This window comes from Nerophis lumbriciformis, linkage group LG04 (genome assembly GCF_033978685.3).
Source record: "Nerophis lumbriciformis linkage group LG04, RoL_Nlum_v2.1, whole genome shotgun sequence".
NCBI classification, from domain to species: Eukaryota; Metazoa; Chordata; class Actinopteri; order Syngnathiformes; family Syngnathidae; genus Nerophis; species Nerophis lumbriciformis.
Genome location: NC_084551.2, coordinates 50,765,723 through 50,780,773, shown reverse-complemented (window position 1 = coordinate 50,780,773; position 15,051 = coordinate 50,765,723). Strand labels below are relative to the sequence as shown.

At 38.0% G+C, this 15,051-nt stretch overlaps 1 protein-coding gene across 1 annotated transcript in view; it reads right to left on the bottom strand.

Moving 5' to 3' along the window:
* Positions 1-15,051, bottom strand: part of LOC133603496 (neural-cadherin) — a 422,478-nt gene that overhangs the window by 146,977 nt on the left and 260,450 nt on the right. The window contains exons 14-15 of the mRNA XM_072913050.1: positions 9,996-10,168; positions 4,507-4,674 (exon numbers count right to left, since the gene is read on the bottom strand). Coding sequence (XP_072769151.1) covers positions 4,507-4,674; positions 9,996-10,168 — 341 coding nt within the window. The remainder of the gene's footprint in view (positions 1-4,506; positions 4,675-9,995; positions 10,169-15,051) is intronic.

The window sequence follows — 15,051 nt, the reverse complement described above, 5'->3', positions numbered from 1 at the left end:
TGATGAAGTAATGTGCCGATCATTCTTACTGTGGACGCTGGGGAAAAATAGTTCATATGGTTCATGGGGACCAAATTTAAATAATTTTGCATAATTCACACAAATTTGTACGTGACTACTGAGGCCCATTTAAATTTTTTTTTTTTTTAAAGTTCAAAGTAAATATGACATGATGCTCAGAATACAGTACTACAGCTGTCCTCTTATAGGAAGTTCCACCAAATCCTGCATCTTCTGTGACATTACTGAAAACTGCTATTTAGCAGTAATGAACTTGTCTGCAACTCCAACTACCATATATAGAAGGATGGAACATTCTGAATGTGAATCATACTTTAAGGTAATACTGTTTGATACTCATGCTGTATGAAAATGTCATCCTAAAGAAAAATATATGAGTTTTAACTAAGGATGGACTCCATACAGAATCACAGTGCTATTAATGCCAGGATAACAAAAAAATTTCACTTTTCAAGAAAATTTGTTTTCTCTTTTAGCAATATTTGAAACACGTAAACAAAGTAACCCAAATTTCCCCGTTGTATGATCAATAAAGGATTATCTTATCTTACCTTAAACCACAGAAATAAAATACAAACAATAAAAAGGTTTCCATTTAGGGGACCTGTTTTGTCCCCATACTGTCAGAGGTCCCCTACACTGCAAAAAGTCAGTGTTCCAAAACAAGAAAAAAATGACAAAAATTAGGGGTATTTTATTTGAACTAAGCAAAATTATCTGCCAATAGAACAAGAAAATTCGGCTTGTCAAGACTTTCCAAAACAAGTAAAATTAGCTAACCTCAATAAACCCAAAAATAATTATATTCTCACTAATAACAAGTGCACTTTTCCATCCATCCATCCATCCATCTTCTTCCGCTTATCCGAGGTCGGGTCGCGGGGGCAGCAGCCGAAGCAGGGAAGCCCAGACTTCCCTCTCCCCAGCCACTTCGTCCAGCTCTTCCTGTGGGACCCCGAGGCGTTCCCAGGCCAGCCGGGAGACATAGTCTTCCCAACGTGTCCTGGGTCTTCCTCGCGGCCTCCTACCGGTCGGACGTGCCCTAAACACCTCCCTAGGGAGGCGTTCGGGTGGCATCCTGACCAGATGCCCAAACCACCTCATCTGGCTCCTCTCGATGTGGAGGAGCAGCGGCTTTACTTTGAGCTCCTTCCGGATGGCAGAGCTTCTCACCCTATCTCTAAGGGAGAGCCCCGCCACCCGGCGGAGGAAACTCATTTCGGCCGCTTGTACCCGTGATCTTGTCCTTTCGGTCATAACCCAAAGCTCATGACCATAGGTGAGGATGGGAACGTAGATCGACCGGTAAATTGAGAGCTTTGCCTTCCGGCTCAGCTCCTTCTTCACCACAACGGACCGATACAGCGTCCGCATTACTGAAGACGCCGCACCGATCCGCCTGTCGATCTCACGATCCACTCTTCCCTCACTCGTGAACAAGACTCCGAGGTACTTGAACTCCTCCACTTGGGGCAAGATCTCCTCCCCAACCCGGAGATGGCACTCCACCCTTTTCCGAGCGAGAACCATGGACTCGGACTTGGAGGTGCTGATTCTCATCCCAGTCGCTTCACACTCGGCTGCGAACCGATCCAGTGAGAGCTGAAGATCCTGGCCAGATGAAGCCATCAGGACCACATCATCTGCAAAAAGCAGAGACCTAATCCTGCAGCCACCAAACCAGATCCCCTCAACGCCAACGCCTATCTCAGCTACAATCGGGCGGAAGGCGAGGTACACCCTGGACAAGTCGCCACCTCATCACAGGGCCAACACAGACAGCCAACATTCACACTCACATTCACACACTAGGGCCAATTTAGTGTTGCCAATCAACCTATCCCCAGGTGCATGTCTTTGGAGGTGGGAGGAAGCCGGAGTACCCGGAGGGAACCCACGCAGTCACGGGGAGAACCTGCAAACTCCACACAGAAAGATCCCGAGCCCGGGATTGAACCCAGGACTACTCAGGACCTTCGTATTGTGAGGCAGACGCACTAACCCCTCTTCCACCATGCTGCCCACAAGTGCACTTTTCTTGGTAGAAAAAAAAAAGAGACCTTTTTGCTCAATATGTTGAAAAATATTCTTAAATGAAGTAAATGCTAGTGCCATTATCTTGACATAATGATATGCGCTCGGCATCATGATTTTTTTTTTCATGCTTGAAGTAAGAAATTATTACTTTAAAAAAGTAGTTTATACTTGTGAGTGTTGATGACACAGCTTTGCAACAGTTGATATTCTAGTTTCAACATACTTGCCAACCTTGAGACCTCCAATTTCGGGAGGTGGGGGGTTGGGGGTGGGGCGTGGTTAAAAGGGGAGGAGTATATTGACAGCTAGAATTCACCAAGTCAAGTATTTCATATATACATATATACACACACACACATTATATATATATATATATATATATATATATATATATACACACATACATGCATATATATATATACATTATATATATATATATACACATACATACATGCATATATATATATATATATATATATACATATATGCATATATATATATATATATATATATATACACATATATATATATATATATATACACACATACATACATACATGCATATATATATATATACATACATGCATATATATATACACATACATGCATATATATATATACACATACATGCATATATATATATATACATACATGCATATATATATATATACATACATGCATATATATATATATATATATATATATATATATATATATATACACATATATGCATATATATACACACATATATGCATATATATATATATATATATATATATATATATATATATATATATATATCTACATCCTGAAAATATGCAAAAAAAACTGTGTTTAGATAATTGATACTTCAAACTTGCATAAATAAATATTAAGGAATATAATATAACTTGGCTTCTGAGAGCTTCAAAATGTAATGAATAAAATGTTAAAGTTGTTGATAAACAAGCAATTATTTTAATAATTAAATATGGTCATTTTAAATGAATTATTATGATCATTTAAAATTAATTATTTCAAATATGTTTATTTTAATGTATAATTCTATGGCTGAATGTAATAAGGAGTCAGAAAAAATACAAATAAAAATATAATTAATTTTGATGTTTTTAGCAAAATATAGTAAAAATGTATTTTATTTTTTTTAAATTAATATATATATTTATTTTTAGGCAAGATAAACATAATAATACAATTTATCTCTAGTCTGGATGATTTAGTTCTTGTCATGAAAAAAGGCTGTCCTCACTCAGGTCGCATGGAGCTGGAGGGGGCGTGGCCTCCAGCTCCGGCTGAAAATCGGGAGATTTTCGGGAGAGGCGCTGAATTTCGGGAGTCTTCCGGAAAATTCGGGAGGGTTGGCAAGTATGAGTTTCAAGCATGTTTTACTCAATATAGGTCATCAAATCTCAGCAACAAGCTGTAATATCTTACTGAGATCATTTAGGACCAAAACACAAGTAAAACACTCTAACATAAAATCTGCTTAGTGAGAAGAATTATCTTATCAGACAGAAAATAAGCAAATATGACCCTTATTTGAGATATTTCATCTTACTTAGATTGCAGTTTTTGCAGTGTAAAGGTGACTATGTAAACAGAGCGATGTCCCCATTAAGTAAGCATTGCCAGAACGCACACACACACACACACACACACACACACACACACACACACACACACATTTCTTGAACCCAATGCGGCCCCCGAGTCAAAAAGTTTGGGGACCCCTGTTTTACCGACTCAGTGGCCTAGTGGTTAGAGTGTCCGCCCTGAGATCGGTAGGTTGTGGGTTCAAACCCCGGCCGAGTCATACCAAAGACTATAAAAATGGGAGCCATTACCTCCCTGCTTGGCACTCAGCATCAAGGGTTGGAATTGGGGGTTAAATCACCAAAAAATGATTCCCGGGCGCAGCCACGGCTGCTGCTCACTGCTCCCCTCACCTCCCAGGGGGTGATCAAGGGTGATGGGTCAAATGCAGAGAATAATTTTGCCACACCTAGTGTGTGTGAGACAATCATTGGTACTTTAACTTTTTTAACTTTAAACACACGTAATAAAGGCGTTTGTGAAATTCCTTGATGTTTTTTGGTGCAAAATTAATCCACAACATTAGCGCCGCAATTCCTCAAAAGAATCATGTTGAAAAAACATGATTTTCAGTCCAGCTGTTGACTGTTCTTGTTTATCTAATTCTACCTGCAAATCAATATAGGCTCAGTGAAAAAAAAAAAGCAACAACAACCTGACAGCACGTGCCTGCCTCTGCCTCGTTAGCGACGCAATTAACAGCGTGCTAAATTTAAAACCACCGTTCCTCCGCCGTGTGATGAGCACCATAGCGGGGTAGGAAGGAGCAGCCAATTAGTGCATGTGCAGGTGTACCTAATGTAGTGGCCGCTGAACGCAACCGTCATCTGACCCGGCGGAGCGAGAGGAGCTCACCACAATTTTGGCGTCTCTGGCGGTGTTCTCCGGCACGGTGACCCAGTACTCGGGCCGCTGCCAGTGGGGGGGCTGGTTGTGGACGTTGGTGATGATGACGCTCAGCTCCACCGAGGCGCTGCGGTCGCCGCCGTCTGACGCCACGATTTGCTGGTTGATTTTGGACGTCTGCGAGAGGAAGAGTGGACAGGAAGTGAACTGATGTTTACACAGAAAATTGCAAAAAAATACATTTTTTTTCCTCACACAATCATTTGTTAGTGGCCACAAATAGATTTGGCATTGACACGTTTGCTCAAGTAGTGTTAGCGACATGCTACGGTAGCAAACAAGCCAACGTGGAAGACACAATACTGCACATTGGCAAATTAAGTGTCATGTTTGTGTGATCATGTTTTTGTTTTAGTCATGTTCGGTTTTGTTTTTGGACTTTTTGTGCACTTTTGTTTTGTCACCATAGCAACCATTAGTTTTCACCTGTCACGTCACGCACCTGTTTCACGTTTTGAGTCACGCACCTGTTTTCGTTAATCATGTCTATAGTATTTAAGTTCATTGTTTTCAGTTTGTCGTTCTGACGACATCCCACATTTATGCTCTGCCCATTTCTGACACTTTTTTCATGTCCATCGTTCACGCTGCTCCTTTTGTCCATGCCAAGTAAGTTTTGTTTATTAATGCCACAGTTAGTGTTTTTTTGTTGTTCATAGTTTCTGCCTTTGTGCAAGTATTTGTTTTCATAGCCAAGTTGTTTCTCCGCCACTGTGCACGCTTTTCGTTTGTACTTTTTTTTGATAAGTTTAAATAAATATGTTCTCACATTCCCGTCTCGCCCGAGCCAACTTTCCGTTGCCTTCTAGAAAAACTAAACCCCAGGACCAAGTCATGACATTAAGCATTATTGTAAATATTAGTGAACATTTAAATAAAGGATATTGAAAGCTGGGAGCCACACTTTTTGACTTGGGGGCTAAAAAAATGTGCATATACAGTTATAATATATATAGCAGGGGTGCTCATTACGTCGATCGCGAGCTACCGGTCGATCTCGGAGGGTCTGTCAGTCGATCACCAGCCAGGCATTAAAAAAATAGTCCTAAAAATGAGCGATCATAAATCTTCACTATGACGTCACTTTCGTCACTTGATTGACATTCACGGCACCCGAGGGTCTTCTGAGATGACGCTGGCTGCTGCCAGCTCATTACAATTACTGACAGGAAGGCGAGAAACACTTTATTTCAACAGACTGTGGCGCCATACCTGTCGTCAAAACTCCAAAGACCGACTGCACAGTTGCGCTAACAAAACAAGAGTCTCAGAAAGCTGGCGCGCACAAGCTAGCAAGCTACGGAGTTTGCCGACAATGTATTTCTTGTAAAGTGTATACAAAGGAGTACGGAAGCTGGACAAATAAGATGCCAAAAACCAACCACTTTCATGTGGTATTGGACAGAAAGGAGGACTTTTTTCTCCTCCATTCGAAAATGCGGACGTTTTTAGCACCACTGTCTGATCCCAATCAATGCAAGTCATCAGAATCAGGTAATACACCAACTTATATTCTTGTCTTCATGAAAGAAAGGAATCTATGTGTTAAACATGCCTGTATTATCTTTAAACACCTTAACTTGTTAACAATATTAACTATATGTATTAAACATGCTTGTATTATCATTAAACACCTTTAACTTGTTAACAATATTAACTATATGTATTAAACATGCTTGCATTATCTTTAAACACTTTTAACTTGTTAACAATATTAACTATATGTATTAAACATACTTGTATTATCATTAAACACCTTTAATTTATTAACAATATTAACTATATGTATTAAACATTCTTGTATTGTCATTAAACACCTTTAATTTATTAACAATATTAATTATGTGTTAAACATGATTGCATTATCATTAAACACCTTTAATTTATTAACAATATTAACTATATGTGTTAAACATGCTTGCATTATCATTAAACACCTTTAACTTGTTAACAAAAACATATATTTAATAAATAAGTAAATATAAATTATATATATGAATGAGGTAGATCCCCACGACTTGATCAATTGAAAAGTAGCTCGCCTGCAGAAAAAGTGTGAGCACCCCTGATATATAGCCTATACCAGGGGTCGGCAACCCGCGGCTCTAGAGCCGTATGCGGCTCTTTAGCGCCGCCCTAGTGGCTCTCTGGAGCTTTTTCAAATATGTATGAAAAGTTGAGGGGACACTTTTTTTATTTATTTTTTTAAATATGGTTTCTGTAGGACAGGGGTCGGCAACCCAAAATGTTGAAAGAGCCATATTAGGACCAAAAATACAAAAACAAATCTTTCTGGAGCCGCAAAAAATTAAAAGCCATATTACATACAGATAGTGTGTCATGAGATATAAATTGAATTAAGAGGACTTAAAGGAAACTAAATGAGCTCAAATATAGCTACAAACGAGGCATAATGATGCAATATGTACATATAGCTAGCCTAAATAGCATGTTAGCATCGATTAGCTTGCAGTCATGCAGTGACCAAATATGTCTGATTAGCACTCCACACAAGTCAATAACATCAACAAAACTCACCTTTCATACACAACGTTAAAAGTTTGGTGGACAAAATGAGACAGAAAAAGAAGTGGCATAAAACACGCCCTAGAAAGTCGGAGAAAGTTATACATGTAAACAAACTACGGTGAGTTCAAGGACCGCCAAAATTAGTAGGACAAAACGGCGCTCGCCAAATACTCGAATCAGTGAAGTTAATATAAACAGTGTGCTTTGTAACAATTAGGGAGGTTTGTGTCGTGTTTGTCCTCCTACAGAAACAATATTAAAACAAAAAATTGATTTTCTTCCCCCACATCTTTTTCCATTTTTCATACATTTTTGAAAAATCTCCAGAGAGCCATTAGAGCCGCGGGTTGCCGACCCCTGCTGTAGGAGGACAAACATGACACAAACCTCCCTAATTGTTATAAAGCACACTGTTTATATTAAACATGCTTCACTGATTCCAGTTTTGTCCTACTAATTTTGGCGGTCCTTGAACTCACCGCAGTTTGTTTACATGTATAACTTTCTCCGACTTTCTAGGACGTGTTTTATGCCACTTTTTTTTCTGTCTCATTTTGTCCACCACACTTTTAACGTTGTGCCTGAATCCACGAAGGTGAGTTTTGTTGATGTTATTGACTTGTGTGGAGTGCTAATCAGGCATATTTGGTCACTGCATGACTGCAAGCTAATCGATGCTAACATGCTATTTAGGCTAGCTATATGTACATATTGCATCATTATGCCTTATTTGTAGCTATATTTGAGCTCATTTAGTTTCCTTTAAGTAATCTTAATTCAATGTATATCTCATGACACACTATCTGTATCATCTGTATGTAATATGGCTTTTAATTTTTTGCGGCTCCAGACAGATTTGTTTTTGTATTTTTGGTCCAATATGGCTCTTTCAACATTTTGGGTTGCCGACCCCTGGTCTATACTATAGACCAGGCCTGGGCAATTATTTTGACACGGGGGCCAAATTTAGAGAACAAATGTGTCTGGGGGCCGGTATATCTGATTTTTAGAAACACTAATACAAAACCTCACAATAATGTCTGAATGTTAAAAACTAGAGATGTCCGATAATATCGGCCGATAAATGCGTTAAAATGTAATATCGGAAATTATCGGTATCGTTTTTTTTAAATTATCGGTATAGTTTTTATTTTTTTATTTTTAATTAAATCAACATAAAAAACACAAGATACACTTACAATTAGTGCACCAACCCAAAAAACCTTCCCCCCCCATTTACACGCATTCACACAAAAGGGTTGTTTCTTTCTGTTATTAATATTCTGGTTCCTACATTATATATCAATACACAAACCCTGTTTCCATATGAGTTGGGAAATTGTGTTGGATGTAAATATAAACAGAATACAATGATTTGCAAATCATTTTCAACCCATATTCAATTGAATGCACTACAAAGGCAAGATATTTGATGTTCAAACTCAAACTTTATTTTTTTTTTGCAAATAATAATTAACTTAGAATTTCATGGCTGCAACACGTGCCAAAGTAGTTGGGAAAGGGCATGTTCACCACTGTGTTACATGGCCTTTCCTTTTAACAACACTCAGTAAACGTTTGGGAACTGAGGAGACACATTTTTTAAGCTTCTCAGGTGGAATTCTTTCCCATTCTTGCTTGATGTACAGCTTAAGTTGTTCAACAGTCCGGGGGTCTCCGTTATGCTATTTTAGGCTTCATAATGCGCCACACATTTTCAATGGGAGACAGGTCTGGACTACAGGCAGGCCAGTCTAGTACCCGCACTCTTTTACAATGAAGCCACATTGATGTAACACGTGGCTTGGCATTGTCTTGCTGAAATAAGCAGGGGCGTCCATGGTAACGTTGCTTGGATGGCAACATATGTTGCTCCAAAACCTGTATGTGCCTTTCAGCATTAATGGCGCCTTCACAGATGTGTAAGTTACCCATGTCTTGGGCACTAATACACCCCCATACCATCACACATGCTGGCTTTTCAACTTTGCTCCTAGAACAATCCGGATGGTTCTTTTCCTCATTGGTCCGGAGGACACGACGTCCACAGTTTCCAAAAAAAATTTGAAATGTGGACCCGCAGACCACAGAACACTTTTCCACTTTGTATCAGTCCATCTTAGATGAGCTCAGGCCCAGCGAAGCCGACGGCGTTTCTGGGTGTTGTTGATAAACTGTTTTCGCCTTGCATAGGAGTTTTAACTTGCACTTACAGATGTAGCGACCAACTGTAGACACTGACAGTGGGTTTCTGAAGTGTTCCTGAGCCCATGTGGTGATATCCTTTACACACTGATGTCGCTTGTTGATGCAGTACAGCCTGAGGGATCGAAGGTCACGGGCTTAGCTGCTTACGTGCAGTGATTTCTCCAGATTCTCTGAACCCTTTGATGATATTACAGACCGTAGATGGTGAAATCCCTAAATTCCTTGCAATAGCTGGTTGAGAAAGGTTTTTCTTAAACTGTTCAACAATTTGCTCATGCATTTGTTGACAAAGTGGTGACCCTCGCGCCATCCTTGTTTGTGAATGACTGAGCATTTCATGGAATCTACTTTTATATCCAATCATGGCACCCACCTGTTCCCAATTTGCCTGTTCACCTGTGGGATGTTCCAAATAAGTGTTTGATGAGCATTCCTCAACTTTATCAGTATTTATTGCCACCTTTCCCAACTTCTTTGTCACGTGTTGCTGTCATCAAATTCTAAGTTAATGATTATTTGCAAAAAAAAAAAAGTTTATCAGTTTGAACATCAAATATGTTGTCTTTGTAGCATATTAAACTGAATATGGGTTGAAAATGATTTGCAAATCATTGTATTCCGTTTATATTTACATCTAACACAATTTCCCAACTCACTCTGGCAGCTCGTGTTCCTCGGACTTAGCGGCGGAGGGTTGTCACCTGTGAGATGGGCTGGTTGACGTAGATCCATCCCGTGCTGGGGTTGATGTGCAGGTAAGAGGGCGTCTGCTTGGACAGCGAGTAGACGATGGCCGCGTTGCTGCCCTGGTCGTCGTCGTGCGCCGCCGCCCGCAGGAAACTGGTCCCCACCGGGGTGTCCTCTCGCAGGAAGTCTGTGGGAGGGGGATGACATGACATTTACCAGAGACTGGACCACAGCTGGCCACACTGCAAAAACTGAAATCTAAGTAAGATGAAATATCTCAAATAAGGGTGATATTTGATTATTTTCTGTCTGATAAGATAATTCTTCTCACTAAGCAGATTTTATGTTAGAGTCTTTTACTTGTTTTAAGTGTTTTGGTCCTAAATGATCTCAGTAAGATATTACAGCTTGTTACTGAGATTTGATGACCTATATTGAGTAAAACATGCTTGAAACTAGAATATCAAGTGTTGCAAAGCTGTGTCATCAACACTCACAAGTATAAAACTACTTTTTTAAAGTAATAATTTCTTATTTCAAGCATGAAAAAAAAAATCATGACTTTGACACAATCGTGTCTCATAATTAAAACAGATGACAGCCAAATGGACTTTGCTGTTTTATTTTCAATGAAACAATAGAAAATATGTACTCATATAGTAGTACAGTTGGCACAATACAGTAAACTGACAGTTAATATTTAAACATTTAACATATCAAACTATCAGTGACGTGCGGTCACTGGAGGCAGGTGAGGCGGGGCCTCACCTGCCATCATGGAAAGAAAAAAAATGTAAAAAGAAAAAAAATGTATTAAATTGTTATATGTATTCAGTGATTATACTATAAAGTTATTTTCCATTTAACTTCACCAGTTTTAGATTATTTTTTATTCAAAATCGCTGAATTTTCACATTTGCCGTTTAAATACTGAGAAGAGACGGTGCGGTGATCAGCAGCCAGTTGAGGCACGTCACTCAGTTGTGCCTCACCATGGATTGCGGACTCGGCTAACTGCTGGCCTGCTGTGCAGTGAGACCGTATTGCTATATGAATTATATTATACATTTCCATAGTTTAGTTAGCTGAGGTATATAATGTTCAGTGTATTTTGTCAACAACTGTATGTGTGTAACATATTTCTTGTGCTGAGCAATCATAAAACTGCTGCGAAGACGCACTGGCTGAGGCTCGCAGTAATCCCGCCTCCTGGTGCCGGCCACACCAGCCAAAGCCCACACCCAAACCCTCCACGTGCAAGACCGAATCCACCCAAAAAAAGTCACTTAACAAGAAGCCAAAAAGTGCAAAAACAACAATGCTCGCGCCGGAGGAGCCGTGAACGACTGCAGGGACACAACATTAGGTACACCTGCAGACTGCAGCTCGGATTTCATATTTCATTCATTCACAACTCCTCCAACACCAACGTTCCCGCACTTATAAGTAAAGGTAAGACCATAATAACGTTTTTTTTAATTAAATGTGATTTTTTGTGTGCTACAGTTTTTATGTGTAAAGTTAAAGTTAAGTTAAAGTACCAATGATTGTCACACACACACTAGGTGTGGTGAAATTGGTCCTCTGCATTTGACCCATCCCCTTGATCACCCCCTGGGAGGTGAGGGGAGCAGTGGGCAGCAGCGGCGCCGCGCCCGGGAATCATCTTTGGTGATTTAACCCCCAATTCCAACCCTTGGTGCTGAGTGCCAAGCAGGGAAGAATGCTGGTATGAGCTTTTAAACATAACCCGTTAACTGCTGCCAATCAAATGGTGAATAAGATTCTCTTTAGGGTTCATATGTTTGTAAATCTGACTGTGATGAAGTCAGTGCCTCACCAGCCATCAACCTCACCGCACTGCAAACTATTTTGAACAGAAATAGTTCTGTCACGTGGGGGTCACAGCTTGCTGCGGGGTTGTTCTTCCATCGCAAAAGACGTGTCCGGACGACAGCGTGAAGGTAGGCTTGGTTTTATTAACATAAATAATCCTTGGATTTATTAATATAAATAATCCCAACTACCACAAACGCAAATAATACAAGAAAAACAAGTCAAGCGTGCCTAAAACACAAAACGTTACTCTTTAACAGAAACTAGGGCATGGACATGGAAACTTACTTGGTCAGAATCAGATTTAAGCCGGTGTGACATCAAGACAACGAAGGCAGAACGAGTGACTGGCAAAGGCAACTTAAATAATGCCTCTGATTAGCGCTCGGGAAGCAGGTGAGCGGTCGAGCACTAATCAGAGACAGGTGAACACAATGAGTGACCATGACAACCAAAACAAACTCACAGGAGCACAACCAAGAACTAAAGCAGTCCAAAACTAACAGAAAATAACTAAAACATGATCCGGAGCACGGATCATGACAAGTTCATGCACATTCAGGTAAATTCTTCAAATTTACAATAAAGAAAAATTAGGCTGGGGGCCAGGCTTTATATATATATATATATATATATATATATATATATATATATATATATATATATATATATATATATGTATATATGTGTATATATATATATATATACATATATATATATATATATATATATATATATATATATACACGTATATATATATATATATATATTCCTTGCGCACTAATTGACTGAAAGAGCACACACTTGGCGCGATGATGTCATGTTATCGATGGAAAAATGCATTTTTAGACATTATGATTTGCCTGAGCGGCTGGTACACTGCAAAAAGTCAGTGTTCAAAAACAAGAAAAAAAAATACAAAAATGAGAGGTATTTTATGTGAACTAAGCAAAATTATCTGCCAATAGAACAAGAACATTTGGCTTGTCAAGACTTTCCAAAACAAGTAAAATTAGCCAACCTCAATTAACCCAAAAATACCTTAAAATAAATATATTCTCACTAATAACAAGTGCACTTTTCTTGATAGAAATTTTTTTTAGACCTTTTTTCTCAATATGTTGAAAAATATTCTTAAATGAAGTAAACGCTAGTGCCATTATCTTGACATAATGATATGCGCTCTGCATTACATTTCTTGAAACCAGCAAACTTATACTAAAAACTAGGGATGTCTGTTAATGGCTTTTTGCCGATATCCGATATTCCGATATTGTCCAACTCTTTAATTACCGATACCGATATCAACCGATACATACAGTCGTGGAATTAACACATTATTATGCCTAATTTGGACAACCAGGTATGGTGAAGATAAGGTACTTTAAAATTTTTTTAATAAAATAAGATAAATAAATTAAAAACATTTTATTGAATAAAAAGAAAGTAAAACAATATAAAAACAGTTACATTGAAACTAGTAATTAATAAAAATTAGTAAAATTAACTGTTAAAGGTTAGTACTATTAGTGGACCAGCAGCACGCACAATCATGTGTGCTTACGGACTGTATCCCTTGCAGACTGTATTGATATATATTGATATATAATGTAGGAACCACAATATTAATAACAAAAAGAAACAACCCCTTTGTGTGAATGAGTGTGAATGGGGGAGGAAGGTTTTTTGGGTTGGTGCACTAATTGTAAGTGTATCTTGTGTTTTTTATGTTGATTTAATAAAATAAAAAATAAAATAAATAAATAAAATAAACAAAAAACGATACCGATAACAAAAAAAACGATACCGATAATTTCCGATATTACATTTTAACGCATTAATCGGCCGATAATATCGGACATCTCTACTAAAAATTAATTTATTGTTCTTAATGGAAAGGCAACAAGGCAACTGCTTGTTACTCTCGGGGTCTCCTAGCCGCTCAGGCAAATCATACTGTCTAAAAATGCATTTTTACGTCGATAACATGACATCATCGCGCCAAGTGTGTGCTCTTTCAGTCAATTAGTGCGCATATATACAGCCCGGCCCCCGGCCAAATTTTTTTATTGTAATTTTGAAGAATTTATCTGAATGTGCATGAACTATTTCTGTTCAAAATTGTTTAAAAATGTTAAATATTAACTGTCAGTTTACTGTACTGTGCCAACTGTACTACTATATGAGTACGTATTTTCTATTGTTTCATTGAAAATAAAACAGCAAAGTCCATTTGGCTGTCATCTGTTTTAATTATGAGACACAATTGTGTCAAAGTCATGATTTTTTTGTTCATGCTTGAAATAAGAAATTATTACTTTAATAAAGTAGTTTTATACTTGTGAGTGTTGATGACACAGCTTTGCAACACTTGATATTCTAGTTCCAAGCATGTTTTACTCAATATAGGTCATCAAATCTCAAAATCTACTTAGTGAGAAGAATTATCTTATCAGACAGAGAATAAGCAAATATCACCCTTATTTGAGATATTTCATCTTACTTAGATTTCAGTTTTTGCAGTGTAGACCCCGAGAGTAACAAGTGGTTGCCTTGTTGCCTTTCCATTAAGAAAAATAAACTCGTTTTTAGTAGGGATGTCCGATAATGGCTTTTTGCCGATATCCGATATTGTCCAACTCTTTAATTACCGATACCGATATCAACCGATATCAACCGATATATACAGTCGTGGAATTAACACATTATTATGCCTAATTTGGACAACCAGGTATGGTAAAGATAAGGTACTTTAAAAAAAATTAATAAAATAAAATAAATAAATTAAAAACATTTTCTTGAATAAAAAAGAAAGTAAAACAATATAAAAACAGTTATATAGAAACTAGTAATTAATGAAAATGAGTAAAATTAACTGTTAAAGGTTAGTACTATTAGTGGACCAGCAGCACGCACAATCATGTGTGCTTACGGACTGTATCCCTTGCAGACTGTATTGATATATATTGATATATAATGTAGGAACCAGAATATTAATAACAGAAAGAAACAACCCTTTTGTGTGAATGAGTGTAAATGGGGGAGGAAGGTTTTTTGGGTTGGTGCACTAATTGTAAGTGTATCTTGTGTTTTTTATGTTGATTTAATTTAAAAAAAAATTAAAAAAAATAAATAAACGATACCGATAATAAAAAAAAACGATACCGATAATTTCCGATATCACATTTTAACGCATTTATCTAGTTTTTAGTATAAGTTTGCTGGTTTAAAGAA